Genomic DNA, 17,355 nt, shown 5'->3' with positions numbered 1-17,355 from the left:
CTGTCAATCTGTTATTGAAAATGATTCAATAACTTTCCATACTCATTGAGATAGAAACCTGAACTTTAAAAGCCCTACAGTGGGGAATTCCCTGGTGGTTCAGTGGTCAGGACTCCTGCCAAGGGCTCAGGTTCAACCCCTGGTCAGGGAACTAAGATCCTTCATGACATGCAGTGAGGCCCCCCCACCAAAATAAAAGTCTCCATGGTCTTTGGTAGTCTGTCCCTGCCTTCTGCAGCCTCAGCTCTTCCAGCTCTTTGCCTGAGATTACAGAATAGCCTCTCAGCCTCCACCCAGTCCCTCGCAGGCTCCCATGAATGATCTCTTGACTACAAGAATACAATCCCCTTCTCCACCTAACTAGATTAATTTCATCTTTCACAATGCAGCTAAGGCATGTCATCATCTCCCCTCTAAATCCTTCTCTCAGCTCATCCTCCCTCCAGTTCTCTCCCAGACTTGTATCTCTTTTCCATGCCCCCAAACACCCCTCAGATACCTCCATCAGGGCAGTCATCACATTCTTATATAATGATCTAACCACCTGTTAACCAGTCCCAAGCGATCTAAGCTCCTTAAGAACAGCTGTTTTGTCTCTCATTTTGTTTTACAGCCAACTCAGCATAAATCAGGCACTTAGGAGGCACTCTGTAATTAATTTATTAAATGAATAAATGATGTCAGGAGTTGACTTCACTGCAGCAGCCATTAGATCCTTTACCTTTTAATCAAGCAGATAAAACCTTTCATACTGCTATTTTCTAAACGCCTACTTTTCTAAACCATAAATACAATATAAACAATTTAGGATCAACCTCTTGTGCTTTATGTTGGGAGTCTCCTACAGTACCACTTTTTAAAGAGTCTGTGTGAAAGTAAATTGCATTGAATGTAACATTCCTTTATAAGCTCAGTCCTGTACAGTGGAACAACACCAACACTTCACTAGCCACTGTCTGATTACCTAATTCAGAACCAGAGAACAGACTCAAAAAAACTGAACCAAATGCTGTTTACCCATGAATGGCTCTAAGTGGGCAACAGCTAACGTGTCCCTGTGTTTCTGCTTGCAGAGGATATATTCCCTTGCAAGTCCTGTGGCATCTGGTATCGCAGTGAGCGGAATCTGCAAGCGCATCTGATGTACTATTGCAGTGGAAGGCAAAGAGAAGCTGCACCAGTGTCAGAGGAAAATGAGGACACTGCTCCTCAGATTTCCAGCCTGTGTCCCTTCCCACAATGCACCAAGAGCTTTTCAAATGCCCGAGCTCTAGAAATGCACCTGAACTCACACAGTGGTAAGTGCTCCAGGAGACCTGTTCTTTCTCTACATACATACACATGTACATTCGTACATATTGTGCATACATTCATTCATATGTCTCTTCCTGCTATAAAATCAAAATTAAACTTGCTAAACCAGATAGTTATTACCTTTTGTCATGTACAGTCAGTATATTCTGTTCAAAGGACTTGGGTCTCAATTCTTTTCTAACGACTTACAGTGCTCAGCTTACAGGCCAAAGCACTCTGTAGTTTTTTTTCCAACTAAAGTCAAATAGCATCAGTTTTAGAAATCACAATACCCTTTGTATATTGTCATCAATATTCATTCATTTCTGTGCCAGGTGATCTTTGCAAACTTACCACGCACTGTTTCCGACACGGCAGGGACTAAATAGTAGGTACATAAAAAATACTTGTATTTTTACATATTTTACATAAAAAGTAAAATTGCTTTTTCCATAAAATTCCAATGGAATTTCCAAAAATTCCATTATTGCTGAATGGAAATAAAGCTTTTATTTTTAAAGATCCAATTAAAATCCCATTTGAGAGAAATTAACTTTTAAATATGGATCTGTAAAAGGTTCCTGACTTCTAGAGTGTGCATGATAACAACACAGTTGAATTTTTGACATAAAAACATTTTTAGTGCTATGTGTTAAAACTTCTTAGGAAAAATTAGCCTGAAAAACAAGTCTTCTCTTTTTAAAGCCTTCCCTTAACAGCAAGGTGGCAACTGTTCCCATTTTTTTTTAATTAATTTTTATTGGAGTATATATGCTTTACAATGTTGTGTGTCTACTCAGCTGTATGTATACACATATCCCCTCTTTTTTACTATTCCCATTTATTTTGGAATTGTATGCCCAGTTATCATCAGTATCATCTTATAGTATTCTAATTCCTGTATTTTAAAAATAATTGAAGTGAACCAAATGTACATAATTACATTAATTTTAGGTATTTTTTTCGAACATTTTTGGATAGGGCAAACCAAGTTTTGGGAATCACAGTTCTTCAGCACCTAGAATACAAAACTTGTTAGACACCCCCGGGTGACTTCCTTCACTGTTTTTGCTTGGGTTGAATAATTAAAAACTAAAATAGGTGCTCAGTTAAAAAAAAAAAAAAAAAAAACTAACTCCAACCTACAATACTCTAGTACTGTGCAAGCTTTTGTCTTTGTACCCATAAAAATAGGCAATTTTCTTTTTACTCATTCTTTACCTTTTCCCTACAAATGAGCTGTCTTTATGTAGGTGATAAACCAGGGGAAGCAGAAACAGGTTGGTTGTCTCACACAGTGAGTGTAAAGTCATGCACAAAACAAAAATAAGAGATAGAGAGATTTTTCCAGCTCAGTAGAAAAATGAGTCCTGGATTAGCTAAGGAGAAAAATAAAAGAAGTCCTCTTTTATCACTGTAGGGCTGGGTGCTGTTGCCATATTTTCATTTTATGAATACAGAAGGTATTTCTCATTTTAGTCTAGAGTGCAGAGAAGAGGAAGCAAGCCTGAGTTAACCATATGAGAACAAATGGGACAGGAGTTGACCTTAGTGAATAAAAGTATCTAGCTCCCAATTCCAATTCATAGGGGAATGGTTCCCCCCGCCCCCTGCCCCCCAAGTAATTCTTTAGACACCAACTGGGTGTCCTGCAATTCAACTCCACTGAATTCTGACACTACCAAGAGACAGCATTGAATTCCATATATTAAGGGGTCAGTTCTACAAGAGGGACGCCCCTCACTCTCATTCCAATTCAGACCAGTCTGCTGTGCTCCTGACCAACTAGCTGTAAACCAGAGATTGCCACAGCACCCCCTTGGTTTGATTGATTTGCTAGGTGATTCACAGAACTCAGATAACACATTAACTCACTAGATTACTAGTTTATTTTAAAAGGATATAATTTAGGAACAGCCAGATGGATGAGATGAATAGGGCTAGGTTTGGGAATGGGCAAGGAGGCTTCATTACATAGGCATGATTGATTAAGTTATTGGCCATTGGCAATTGAACTTAATCTCCAGCCCTTCTTCCCAGAAGTGGAAGGCAGTGTAAGTTCCAACCCTTGACTCACAGGGTTAGTTCTTCTGGCAACCAGTCTCCATCCTTAGGTTACCTGAGTGCTTTACACAAGTCACCTCATTAACATAACAAAGACATATTTATCACAAGAAATTCCAACAGTTTTAGAAGCCTTGAGCCAGGAACCAAGGATAAAGACCAGATGCATAGGAGAAATAGATTTTCCTCATGTGAGTGACCAAATATACATTTCCTGTAAATCACAATATTGCATTGAGACTTAGCCACCAGTCAGTGGTGATATTCAAAATATTTAATAACTGACCAGAAACAGGCCATAATCAATCAGCACAAATGTCAGTCCGAAACGACTATATTAGTATACTAATATAGTTGAACATACTAGTAAATATCAGCTGTATACCAGCCCTGGATAAAGATAACCCATATTAAGCAAAACCATGAAATTCTAAATTTGTACCAAAGATAAATTAGGATGTTATTAATTACTTTACAAAATGATTTCTGTTTGGATTCTGTTGTATAAAGACCTAATTCTAGCACATTAAGTGCACTAAGTTATTTAGTTTGCATACAGGTTGTCAAAATTATCTCTGATAAATGCCTGCCTCTTCCTACTGTAGAGCACAGTGGTTTGGTAAGAAGACTTATTGGACTAGAAATCATAAAATCTGAGGTCTGGGCATGGCTTCATCACTGAATTTATTAGATGATTATTGAGATTTATTACCATAATCAATTCCTTTAGCCTCCTTGAATTTGTTTTCTGACCTGTAAAATTAAAACAGCAATGCCCATCCCACTACAATGTGATGATACTCATGAAAGTGCTTTGGAAAGTATTAACCACAGTTTATTATTATCACATATGGTGAAAGGTATCATAGGAAAAAAGTTAATACCGCAAATGAGATTCTGCAAGATTTCAGTTCATTTCTGCTGTGTTGAAGACATGAGGTCATTAGTAATGGTTCATATCACCAGCAAACCAAAATGTGTGGTTCTCAGTATTCTGATTTTGTATGTTTCTCCAGGAGTGAAAATGGAAGAATTCCTCCCCCCTGGTGCTAGTCTAAAATGCACCGTCTGTAGCTACACTGCTGATTCCGTGATCAACTTTCACCAACACCTGTTCTCCCATCTCACTCAAGCTGCCTTCCGATGCAATCACTGCCACTTTGGCTTCCAGACTCAGAGGGAGTTATTGCAGCACCAGGAGCTCCATGTCCCTGGCAGCAAACTGCCCCGAGAAAGTGACATGGAACACTCTCCAAGTGGAACCGAAGACAGCTTACAGCCAGCCACAGACTTGCTGACCAGAAGTGAGCTCCCCCAGAGCCAAAAGGCCATGCAGACTAAAGATGCGAGCTCTGACACGGAGCTGGACAAGTGTGAGAAAAAGACTCAGCTCTTTCTCACTAACCAGAGACCTGAAATTCAGCCTACAACCAATAAACAAAGCTTTTCTTACACGAAAATAAAGTCTGAGCCCTCTAGTCCAAGACTCGCCTCATCTCCAGTTCAGCCTAATATTGGGCCTTCTTTCCCCGTGGGACCCTTTCTATCTCAGTTTGCTTTTCCCCAAGATATTACAATGGTCCCTCAAGCTTCAGAGATCTTAGCCAAGATGTCTGAACTGGTACACCGGCGACTGAGGCACGGAAGTAGTAGCTACCCTCCTGTCATTTACAGCCCCTTAATGCCCAAGGGGGCTACCTGTTTTGAGTGCAACATAACCTTCAATAACTTGGATAATTATCTAGTGCACAAAAAACATTACTGCAGCAGCCGATGGCAGCAGATGGCCAAGTCCCCCGAGTTCCCTGGGGTTTCAGAAAAGATGCAGGAGGCTGTGAGTCCCAACACGGGTCAGCCCTCCATTAATCTTCTCAATCCAGCCGCTCACTCTGCCGATCCCGAGAATCCACTTCTTCAAACACCCTGCATCAATTCTTCCGCCGTTTTAGATTTAATTGGGCCAAACGGGAAAGGCCACGACAAGGACTTTTCCACGCAAACTAAGAAGCTCTCCACCCCTAATAGCAATGATGATAAAATTAATGGGAAACCTGTTGATATCAAAAACCCCAGCGTCCCCTTAGTGGATGGGGAAAGTGACCCAAATAAGACTACCTGTGAAGCTTGCAACATTACTTTCAGCCGGCACGAAACCTACATGGTCCACAAACAGTATTATTGTGCGACGCGCCACGACCCTCCACTCAAGAGGTCGGCTTCCAACAAAGTGCCTGCCATGCAGAGAACCATGCGCACGCGCAAGCGCAGGAAGATGTATGAGATGTGCCTGCCCGAACAGGATCAAAGGCCTCAGCTAGTCCAGCAGCGCTTTCTCGATGTAGCCAACCTCAGCAATCCCTGTACCTCCACCCAAGAAGCCACGGAAGGGCTGGGCGAGTGCTACCACCCAAGATGCGATCTCTTTCCCGGAATTGTCTCAAAGCACTTGGAAACCTCCCTGGCCATGAACAAGTGTGTCCCGGTTTCTAAATGTGACACTGCTCATTCCAGCGTCTCCTGCCTGGAGATGGATGTCCCCATCGATCTCAGCAAAAAGTGTTTATCCCAGTCTGAGCGGACGACCGCGTCTCCCAAAAGGCTGCTGGACTACCACGAGTGCACCGTGTGCAAGATCAGTTTCAACAAGGTGGAAAACTACCTGGCCCACAAGCAAAATTTCTGCCCGGTCACCGCGCATCAGCGGAACGACCTGACTCCGCTCGACAGCAAAGTGTTTGCGAATCCAGAAAGCGAACGAAGCAGCCCCGATGTCAGCTATGAAAGAAGCATCATAAAATGTGAGAAAAATGGCAATCTGAAGCAGCCCTCCCCCAATGGAAACTTATTCTCATCCCACTTAGCGACGCTGCAGGGCCTGAAAGTCTTCAGCGAAGCCGCTCAGCTCATCGCGACAAAAGAAGAAAACAAACATTTGTTTCTTCCCCAATGCCTGTACCCTGGAGCAATAAAGAAGGCAAAAGGAGCCGACCAGCTTTCTCCGTACTATGGAATCAAGCCAAGTGATTACATTTCCAGTTCTCTGGTCATCCATAACACTGACGTGGAGCAAAGCACAAACGCGGAAAATGAATCTCCCAAAAGCCAGGCTTCTTCCAATGGGTGCGCTGTGCCGAAGAAAGATTCCCTGCCCTTGTTGCCCAAAAATCGAGGCATGGTCATCGTGAACGGTGGACTGAAGCAAGAAGAGCGCCCTGCCGCCAACCCCCAGCAAGAGAACATTGCCCAGAACCCTCAGCGTGAAGACGGCCACAAGTCTCCCTCCTGGGTCTCCGAGAACCCCTTAACCACGAACGAGAACGTCTCCCCAGGCATTCCCTCCGCAGAGGACCAGTTGTCTAGTATAGCAAAAAGTGTGAATGGCTCCACCCAGGCGCCCACCAGTGGGAAATACTGCCGGCTCTGTGACATCCAGTTCAACAACCTCTCAAACTTTATAACTCACAAAAAGTTTTATTGCTCATCACATGCCGCGGAACACGTCAAATGAAATCACTACATCAATGGACATCAGTCACCTTTGGTACCAGTGTTTAGTATGTTGTTCTACCAGTACAGAGGGAAAAAAAAAAAAAAAGCTATTTGAATTACATCCGGGCGATCAGGAGATAATTCATTATGGCTGAGTTGAAGACTTAAAGTGTAATTTCATTACAGTCCATTAGTAAAGTGTATTATTGGTGCCATTTTCCAAAAAAAAAAAATTTTAATTTATTTTACCAGCAGTATTCATAGCTGTGGTTATGTTATTTTTTATTTAAAAACTTTATATTAAAGTCATTTGTAATGTTATTGTATAGTTATTGTGTAGCACATATGGTTTGCACTGTAAGTAGCTTTTGAAGAAAATAGTCACAAACAATACAGAAAAGCATTTTAGAAATAGCTTCCAAAGCACTTGTGTATCTTGATTTCTTCTTATATGCTGTTGCAGATATATGTATATGCTAAAATATAACTTGCAAAGATGTTCTAAATACACGTGCTATAAGTTCGCCTTAAGATTTCAATTCTTGGATAATCAGGCTCCGTTTGCACTTTATATTTTAGCAGATACAGTCTCTTAGTCACTAGGCTTTGCATTTGTATGTAGCCGTACGTTTCCGTCCATTTTCTTAATCTTAAACATGTATGTTAAATGAAGATGGCGATTTTTTTCTTGTATAGTACTTGTATTTTCTTTCGCTGATGCAGCTCTGTCTCAATTTTTAAACCTTTGCTGTTAAATGCAATACTTTGTAAGAATGAACAAAATTACTGGAAGCAGTATTGTAAGTAATGAAGTAGTATTAATCGGTTTTATCTTTTGAAAGGCACAGTCTAAATCAAAACCCTAAACTCAATGCTGCAGGTATGAATTTAATTCATATATAAGATCTATTTAAATATAAGAGTAGCAATACTGCACCTGGTGATCACAAAGATAATGTTCTACTTCTGATAGAAATAATTTCTCAACAAATGTTGTTACTATGCATGTATATGAATGGAATAAAATTCCAGATTGTTGGAGAAGTTTGGCATACTTTTTTTCTTTAAAATACAAGGGAAACGCTATATACCTGTTCTTTGTAACATGAGTAGGTTCAAAACAGTACTGGATAAATGTAGCATGATGACAAACCAGTACAGGAAGAGGTTATCCTTTTTATGCACCTAGTTAACATAACTTATTATATTAAAATGAACTGGAGACTCCAGGCTCTGGAACTAGAAAAGTTCTTCATTATAAATATATATAAGAAGCACTATCTTTGTGTTCTCTACCCCTCCACCCCCCACCCCCTACCAACTGTAGCACAGAAAAAGACTGATTTCATAAATGTCTGAAAGGCTTACAAAATCTACTGGAAGAATTGGCACCAAAGTTGGTTACATGCACCCAACTTTTAGATGGAGTTTGCCAGAGAGAGAGGTTTGTGTTTTGAGCAGCAGCAAAGTGGTATGGTAAAGTGACTCATGAGTAAAGATGCCTGGGTTTCATGCTGGCAATTTGTAAAAGACCCTAGTTTTCACACCTCTCATTTATTCATTCCAAGGGTTTGCATGTTGAGGGGGAATGAAGAGCAGATAATGTTGGTTAGATGATGGCAGGTCTAATGGGCCATCCAGAGATGCTGAGATGTGATTCAGGAGGCAAGATGGCACCGGTCGCACATCAAGACAGATGCAGTCTACCACAGTTTGGGAAACTTCCCCAGCTGGAAAGGCAGTTGCCTCACCTGTGGCGAGGACGCACTGTTGGCAGGTAGGTTGTGATGCACTATTCTTCCTCCTTATTGAATTTGGTAGCATAATGAATATAAGGTACTAGTTCCAAACATAGCTTATAAATACTGTGACAAAACATTAAAAAATATATTGTGTGGTCAAGAACTTTTCTTCAGTTGCTTGTTAAGAATAACTGTTTTCGAATGTAAAATCTTGATCTTTAGCTGATGTTTTCTGTTTTAGTCAGTGACTAGACAGTGAGGTGAACCAAACTGACATTCTTAGTAGAGTTTTGCAGGAATCTACTTTTAGTAGTAACATGCTCCTCGGGAAGCAGAGGACTGGCCATGAAGACGTGCTGAGCTCTCAGGTGGAAACCAGCAGGGCTGGGCATTCTCAACAGGACTTACTTCCCCAATCTCTTCCTTTTCCCCCTTTTTTTTTTTTCTTTTAAAAGAAAAGAAAGTCTTCCAGGCAACATATTTTTATTGATCATGACTAGGACTGTATCCACTATTTTGAGGATGAAGCCAAAGGGGTCTTCTTTCCCCAGTCTCTTCCTTTTCCTTTTTTAAAAAGAAAAGAAAGCCAACCAACATATCTTTATTGATCACATTGGACTGTATCCACTATTTTGGGCATAAAGCCAAAGAGGTATGTTAAGTGGTGGCTTCTCTAAAGGAGTTTGTCATCTGGCTCAGGTTAGTGTTTTCCAACACTATTCCTTCATTTGAATCACTTAGGGAACATCTTTAAAATGCCAACATATATATATAAAAAAATATATATATGCATATATATACAAAATATATATATATATATTTTTTTGGGGGGTACATTGGGTTACATACTAGATCAATTTTTTTAAAAATCCTGTCTGTAGATCTTGGGAATCTTTTATTTATTTATTTTTTTTCTCCTTGGAAGATTTTATTTATTTATTTATTTTTAATTTAATTTTATTTTATTTTATTTTTTAACTTTACAATATTGTATTGGTTTTGCCATATATCAAAATGAATCCACCACAGGTATACATGTGTTCCCCATCCTGAACCCTCCTCCCTCCTCCCTTTCCATACCATCCCTCTGGGTCGTCCCAGTGCACCAGCCCCAAGCATCTAGTATCATGCATCGAACCTGGACTGGTGACTCATTTCGTATATGATATTATACATGTTTCAATGCCATTCTCCCAAATCATCCCACCCTCTCCCTCTACCACAGAGTCCATAAGACTGTTCTATACATCTGTGTCTCTTTTGCTGTCTTGTACACAGGGTTATTGTTACCATCTTTCTAAATTCCATCTATATGCATTAGTATACTGTATTGGTGTTTTTCTTTCTGGCTTACTTCACTCTGTATAATAGGCTCCAGTTTCATCCACCTCATTAGAACTGATTCAAATGTATTCTTTTTAATGGCTGAGTAATACTCCATTGTGTATATGTACTATAGCTTTCTTATCCATTCATCTGCTGATGGACATCTAGGTTGCTTCCATGTCCTGGCTATTATAAACAGTGCTGCGATGAACATTGGGGTACACGTGTCTCTTTCAATTCTGGTTTCCTCAGTGTGTATGCCCAGTAGTGGGATTGCTGTATCATAAGGCAGTTCTATTTCCAGTTTTTTAAGGAATCTCCACACTCTTCTCCATAGTGGCTGTACTAGTTTGCATTCCCACCAACAGTGTAAGAGGGTTCCCTTTTCTTCACACCCTCTCCAGCATTTATTGCTTGTAGACTTTTGGATCGCAGCCATCCTGACTGGCATGAAATGGTACCTCATTGGGTTTTGATTTGCATTTCTCTGATAATGAGTGATGTTGAGCATCTTTTCATGTGGGAATCTTTTAAAGTTCTTTCCAAATGCTTCTAATATGTTAGAATGTTGGGAGATACTAAATGGTAAACTAGGGCAGGGTATGAAGACTGAGGGAGATTAAGGGGCATAGAAAGACAAAAAGAAAAAGGGAAACCGATACAGGAAAGTTGGGGAAGACTCTCTGGATAGGGTAGGATCTAAAAAGGTGGGTGAAATGATAAGGAAAGCTACTTGTCATTTTGGGAGCCCTGTAATACCTGCGCACTATATCCAAAAGAATAGTTTAAGTACTATTTGTATAGTTGAAAATAACTTCTATTAGCCATTCACAGAAGGAAATAACATTGGCTAAAATAGTTTCATTTGGACCAGAACCAGACCTGCAGAGTACAGAGGAAGATAAACGTATTTGTACATGTGAAAGTAAAAGTCGCTCAGTCCTGTCCAGCTCTTTGCGACCCCGCCAGGCACTTCTGTTCATGGAATTCTCCAGGCAAGAATACTGGAGTGAGTAGCCATTCCCTCCTCCAGAGAATCTTCCCAACCTAGGGATTGAACCTAGGTCTCCTGCATTACAGATGGATTTTTTACTGTCTGAGGTAAAGAATACTCCTACAATGCAGGAGACACAAGACATGTCAGTTTGATCCCTGGGTCTAGAAGATCCCCTGGAGATGGAAATGGCAACCTACTCCAGTATTCTTGCTCAGGAAATCCCATGGTCAGAGGAGGAGCCCGGCAGGCTATAGTCCATAGGGTTGCAAAGAATCAGACACAACTGAGCAACCAAACCCAGGACCCTGTGAGGCCCTCCTGCACACAGAAGCCTTTTTTGTACATGTAGAGATCATTATAAATGATAGCATGAAAGTAGTATGTGAGGGTGAAGAGTGAATGAAATTTTTTTTGAAGAAGAGGGTTCAGCTTGGAAAATTAAAGAAAATAAAGGTATAAATAGAAATCTGGTGTCACATGACCTTAAATGCCAGGCTGAGGTTCATGGGCTAACCCTGTACCTTGCTTATTAGAATCATGAAAATGGAGTTTAGGAATGTGGTTGAGTGAGTGTGAGGCCTAGCTGCTAGAGAGGAAGATTAGTTAGAAGGCCATAGTGATAGTCTAAATGGGGGTAGTGAGAGTCTACACCAGGTGAGTGGAGAAGGATGGGTCTGGGTCTGGATTACTTGAAGACCAAATCACAGAAAAAACCAAAGATCTTCAGTGCTTACTGATAAGAATGCCCCATGTTCAACAAGACAAAATGTAGGTCAAAATAGCACCAGTTGAATGGTCTGGGGAAAGGACGATAAAAGTGTGATGGTTTATATTTGTTCTCCAGATTGTTCTGTAGTTAAGTCTTCTATGGAATATGAAAACCTACTCTATCAGCATATCTTAAGAGTGAGACTGGATTTCTGAAGACTTTTGGCAGAACAACCATAGGATATTCTATGTTCTCCTCCCTTGAGCACAAGATGAGAATCATTGAATTAAATGTAGACAGAATCAGAAGTGGTATTCTGTGGTCAATATCAAAATAAACTAAGCTGGCAGCAGAATTTATTAACCAGTCGGTCTTCAAAGTATTGCTATCCAATATGTAACCCATTTGAGTGTGTAAAACTGCTATAATTTTCAAATAATTCAACATATGACTTTTCACATTGAAATTAAAACTAAAAATTTGGTCATAATGGAATCTGTAAGCAATATCTGAAAATCTTTTAATCAGGTGGAAACTTCTCATTTTTAGGCAAAACTAAGGGTCAGAGATTGTAAGCACCCCAAGTCACAAAGCTAATGGGTAAAAGCCAGAGACCTGAGTCCTGTTCTCAGGTTCCCTCCCCTCATCACTTTCCTTTCACCACTAAAGCAGAAGGAAACACAAGGCAAGCAGGCAAGCGGCTAAAATTCCAGCTACTTTTCCTTTCTCTTACACACTTAAGTCTAGCTCAAATGTTCTCTGGAGATAAGGAAAAGTGAGAAAGTTCATTTCTCATGACTGTTGTAACAATTACCACAGACTAGGTGACTTAAACCAAGAGAAGTGTATTCTTTTGGGCACTACAATACGCTCCATGCCTCAGAATGCCTGATTTCACAACCCATTCCTACTGACCTCATATCATATTACTATTTTCCTCAACCTCGCCCCAGAGTCAGTTATTTCCCCAAAGGATCCAGATTCCTTCTATTGGAGGATGGTATTTAGAAGCCTAGATCTTAACCCTAGGTTTGTTTATTGCTACTGAACATCCCTACTTTTAGATCATCTCAGCAAATATAATTAGGATGTATGTATGTATGCTGCTGCTGCTGCTGCTAAGTAGCTTCAGTCGTGTCCGACTCTGTGCGACCCCATAGACGGCAGCCCACCAGGCCCCCCTGTCCCTGGGATTCTCCAGGCAAGAACACTGGAGTGGGTTGCCATTTCCTTCTCCGATGCATGAAAGTGAAAAATGAAAGTGAAACAGCCCAGTCGTGTCCGACTCTGAGCGACCCCATGGACTGCAGCCTTCCAGGCTCCTCCATCCATGGGATTTTCCAGGCAAGAGTACTGGAGTGGGGTGCCACTGCCTTCTCCTGTATGTATGTATAGCAACCAGTATATGTACACATTTCTATATCTATTTCTGTAATTGTTGTTATTCAGTCGCCAAGTCATGTCTGACTCTTCAAGAAATATGTATTCCTATAATACATAATTACAAACATATGTATTTCTGTAATATATGTATTTTAAAATAAACTTAGGTTCACATTGATAATATATCAAACTCTTAACCTAGCACTTATATTAACATTCAGGTCAACATAAAGAATTTTTTCTTTAGTATCCATTGATATGTTTTATTTCTATTTTTTAGAAAGAATTTATTTTTAAAGATGGCCTATAGCTACAACTATTATATAGATCCACTTCTACATAAAAATAACATTTCTTAATAGCTAAGTATTTTTAAAATATACAGTTACACTTATTTTAACACCCCTTATTCACACTCACAAATGTCCCCATCTGGATAATAAACTCTAAAATGACCCTAAAGTGACTCAATCTGAGCTCAGTAGACCCTTTGAATGCTGTGATTTAGAGCAAAGCCCCTCAAGCTGTTAGGTCCATACGAGTCACCTGAGGATCTTGTTACACTGCAGACTCTGATTCAGTAGGACTTGGTGGGGGAGGGGCCTGAGAGTCTGCATTTCTGACAAGCTCCCAGGTGACACGAGTGCTGCAGGGGTGCAGACTGCTTTGAGTGACAAGGCTAAAGATGACGATGATGGTCATTACATGAGCTTTCATTACATGAGTTGCCTGTGTCACCAGTCCTATCCAGTCTTGCTATCTTCCTTACTCCAGGCTCCACTCCTACTGAACTCAGTAGCCACTATGATTCCACTTGGGTCTGTAGCTCTTTTCTGCATTTTGACACCTATTCGTGTTTGGAGGTGTATGATCAGTCCACTCAAAATGGCTGTTCTCTTGCTCTCTGTCTATCCCCCTACTTGACCCGTGCCTGCTTCACCTAGACCCTACTGACAAGACTCACCTGCTCTCTTAATCAGAGCCTAATCTGTAGATGCCTACATACTTGCCCCAGGCCCCACTCGGTGGCTGTTCTAATCTTTAAATCAGAACTCTCCACCAAGATAACTTCTCAAAGGGATGGTGAAGGGCAGGCGCCTCTGCTGGTTTCCCTGGTAACCAGTGAGCCCACCTGAAGTCAATTCCCTTTGTAGCTGGTAACCTCCCTGTCTGTGGTAGTGAAGACTGTTGCTGTGTCTTGCTCACCCTTCCTCATACATAGAGGGGGGTGTCGCTCCCGGACCTTGCTTCTGATGGGTAAGCTCCCCTACCGATTAAACCACTGATGTCTCTGTCGCTGACTCTGGGCTCTTTCTTCAGTCTTGAGGTTGGACAAATACAAAGCTTGCAGGCCTGCAGGGAGCAGCCCAACAGGAGGATTGTCCATCATACAAACCAGGCAAGTTTATATCTATTGGTAAATTAAATTGGCCTTATTTGATAGATGGGAATAGGCAGGTATCCCTTTCACCCACTTTTCATTCTTTATACATAGTTTAGAAAAAAGAACTTATTATTTGCCAGACTGCATGTTTCACTTACACAGGACAGCTAGCTCACTGTGAATGTCCCCTTTTCAATTTAGTATTAATTTTGATGAGTTTTTTAACCCAAGGAAAACACTTGTGGAGTCTATTACAAGACTGCTGGCCTCACACTGTGATCAGAGGCAGATGCTTCAGGGAATCGTGGAGTTATTTGTGATTCATGACCATTCCTGGTAGGGGGTAGGGTGGGAGTGGGGAGAGAGTGAGAACGAGTGGGAGCAGAGTAAATATGTAAAGAGAATTGCAATCTCGAGGCCATCTGTGCTAGCTGCATGCTGCAAATCTCAAGCAGAAACAGTATGAAAGCAAATGCAATTAGTTGGTTTCAATATTGTGCCCTTCAAAATTACTCTTGTTTCACTCATTCATTCACTTATGCATTTATTCATTCACTCATTCATAGTTTCATTCCAGTTTTGAGTTCTTACTCTGACACAAGCTCTATGATGAGCACTGGGGACCAGTTGTTAAGAGACCCTGGGTTCAATTAGCTTTGGGTAGAGAAGTGTAGAAGAGCATTGTTCCCTGTGGTAACTACAACTTCTGAAAGCTTCTTTACCTTTCCCTGAACTCATCTTAGTGATGTCAGCACCACCCCATGGCGGTGGTGGTTCAGTCGCTAAGTTATGTCCAACTTTTTGTGACCTCATGGACTACAGCATGCCAGGCTCCTCTGTCCTCCCCTATCTCCCAGGTGGTTTTGTTGCTAAGTCATGTCCGACTCTTGTGACCCCTGGCAAACTGTAGCCTGCCAGGCTCCTCAGTCCATGGGATTCTGAAGAATACTGTAATGGGTTGCCACTGCCTTCTCCAGGGGATCTTCCCAATGCAGGAATCAAACCCGGGTCTCCTGCATTGCAGGCAGATTCTTTACCGACTGAGCTATGAGGGAAGCCCAGCTATCTCCCAGAGTTGCTCAAATTCATGTCCATTGAGTCAGTGATGCTGTCTAACCATCTCATGCTCTGTCATTCCCCTTCTCCTTTTGCCTTCTATCTACCTTCTCCCTGATGCATCACAGCATCAGGGGGCCAAAGTATTGGAGCTTCGGCTGCAGCAACACTCTTTCCAATGAATATTCAGGGTTGATTTCCTTTAGAATCAACTAATTTGGTTTCCCTATAGTCCAAGGGACTCTCAAGAGTCTTCACCACAATTCAAAAGCATCAACTCCTTGGCGCTCAGCCTTCTTTATGGTCCAAATGACTGGACTCCCCTGATTACTCTGACCACAGACTAGGAGTAATCCTGCTCTTCTTCCACTGTCTTATTCTACTGCTCCCACTCCTGATTTGGAGACTCAGCCTCTGTGCACTGTTGCTGAATCAAATCCCAGACAGAGTTTTAGGTGAAGTAGAAAGAATAGCTCCATTGCTTTGCTGGGTGAAGGGGACACAGCAGGGTGCCGCCCTCAAAACCGTGTGTCCCAACCTGAAAGGTTTGGTGAGGAGTTTTATAGCAATTGGAGAAGGCAATGGCACCCCACTCCAGTACTCTTGCCTGGAAAATCCCATGGACTGAGATGGTTCAAGGGCAGTCTTGCTGATAAGGATCAGGGTGTGTGAAGGACCAGCAGTCCTTTTCTCTGGCCTCCTGTGGTTTTCCTGATGAGCTTTTGTGGTTCAGAAGGTTATCAAACTGTGAGCTTTCCTTTGGAAGGAAGAATGCTTCATCAAGTAGTTAACACCTCCATTTATAGGGGGTTTTAGGGAAGGGTCAGATTTTGGAAGGTTGAAGCTCATTTTATTTCATTAGGAATTAAACAAATGTGTTCATGCATGTATATGAGGTGATAAGGTATGTGAACTCTGGAGGCCTTACCATCTGTGTGATTTTGGACAGCTTCATCTAATTTCTCCATGTCTCAGTGTCCTCATTCATAAGATAGGATTAATAATAATACATACCTCATATTGTTGGAAGAAGGCAATGGCACCCCATTCCAGTACTCTTGCCTAGAAAATCCCATGGATGGAGGAGCCTGGTAGGCTGCAGTCCATGGGGTCACTAAGAGTCAAGACATGACTGAGCAACTTCACTTTCCCTTTTCACTTTCATACATTGGAGAAGGAAATGGCAACCTGCTCCAGTATCCTTGCCTGGAGAATCCCAGGGACAGAGGAGCCTAGTGGGCTGCCGTCTATGGGGTTGCACAGAGTGGGACACGACTGAAGCAACTTAGCAGCAGCAGCAGCAGCTCTACGTGCAGGTGTGCTAAGTCACTAAAGTCTTGTTTGATTCTTTGGACTGTTGCCCACCAGACTCCTCTGATCATGGCTTTCTCCAGGCAAGAATACTGGATTGGATTGTCACACCTCCTCCAGGGGATCTTCCTGACGCAGGGATGGAACCCAAATTTCTTCTGTCTCTTGCATTAGCAGGCGGGTTATTTACCACTAGTGCTACCTGAGAAGCAGGGCTCAAAGACATTGTTATGTGTATTCCCAGAGGCAGAACTTGGATCCTGTCCCAAGCCTGCTCTGTTACTTCTTAGCTGCTCCTCCATTGTCTCTGCATCCCCTCTCTTGCCTGATTAGCAACTATTTGAACCTGCCCTTTGGAATTCCAGGAAGGTCATGGAGGCTGACGCCTATACTCCACACACAAGAAAGTGAGGACACGTGTGTCCATGCCCAGGAGCCCCACATGGTCCTGCTCAGTTTTCAGCCTCTCAATTTTAGAGGATCTTCTAGTTCTGTGAGGTCTTCCTTCTGGATATATCTCAAATGGATTTTCTTGCCTCCATTCACAGGGCCACTAATTTATAGCACAATCATCTCTTACCAAAATTATAACAGCCTCCAA

General features: G+C 41.7%; 1 protein-coding gene across 1 annotated transcript in view; it reads left to right on the top strand.

The window, feature by feature from the left end:
- ZFPM2 (zinc finger protein, FOG family member 2) overlaps positions 1 to 7,047 on the top strand; it is a 444,681-nt gene extending 437,634 nt beyond the window's left edge. Inside the window, exons 7-8 of the mRNA XM_055546469.1 lie at positions 1,074 to 1,298; positions 4,374 to 7,047. Of these exons, the coding sequence (XP_055402444.1) occupies positions 1,074 to 1,298; positions 4,374 to 6,865 (2,717 nt within the window). The 3' untranslated portion in view covers positions 6,866 to 7,047. The remainder of the gene's footprint in view (positions 1 to 1,073; positions 1,299 to 4,373) is intronic.
- Positions 7,048 to 17,355: the final 10,308 nt, after the last annotated feature.

This window comes from Bubalus kerabau, chromosome 14, assembly GCF_029407905.1.
Source record: "Bubalus kerabau isolate K-KA32 ecotype Philippines breed swamp buffalo chromosome 14, PCC_UOA_SB_1v2, whole genome shotgun sequence".
Lineage (NCBI taxonomy): Eukaryota > Metazoa > Chordata > Mammalia > Artiodactyla > Bovidae > Bubalus > Bubalus kerabau.
The sequence above is the reverse complement of the archived record's forward strand: the minus strand, read 5'-3'. Positions and strand labels throughout refer to the sequence as shown.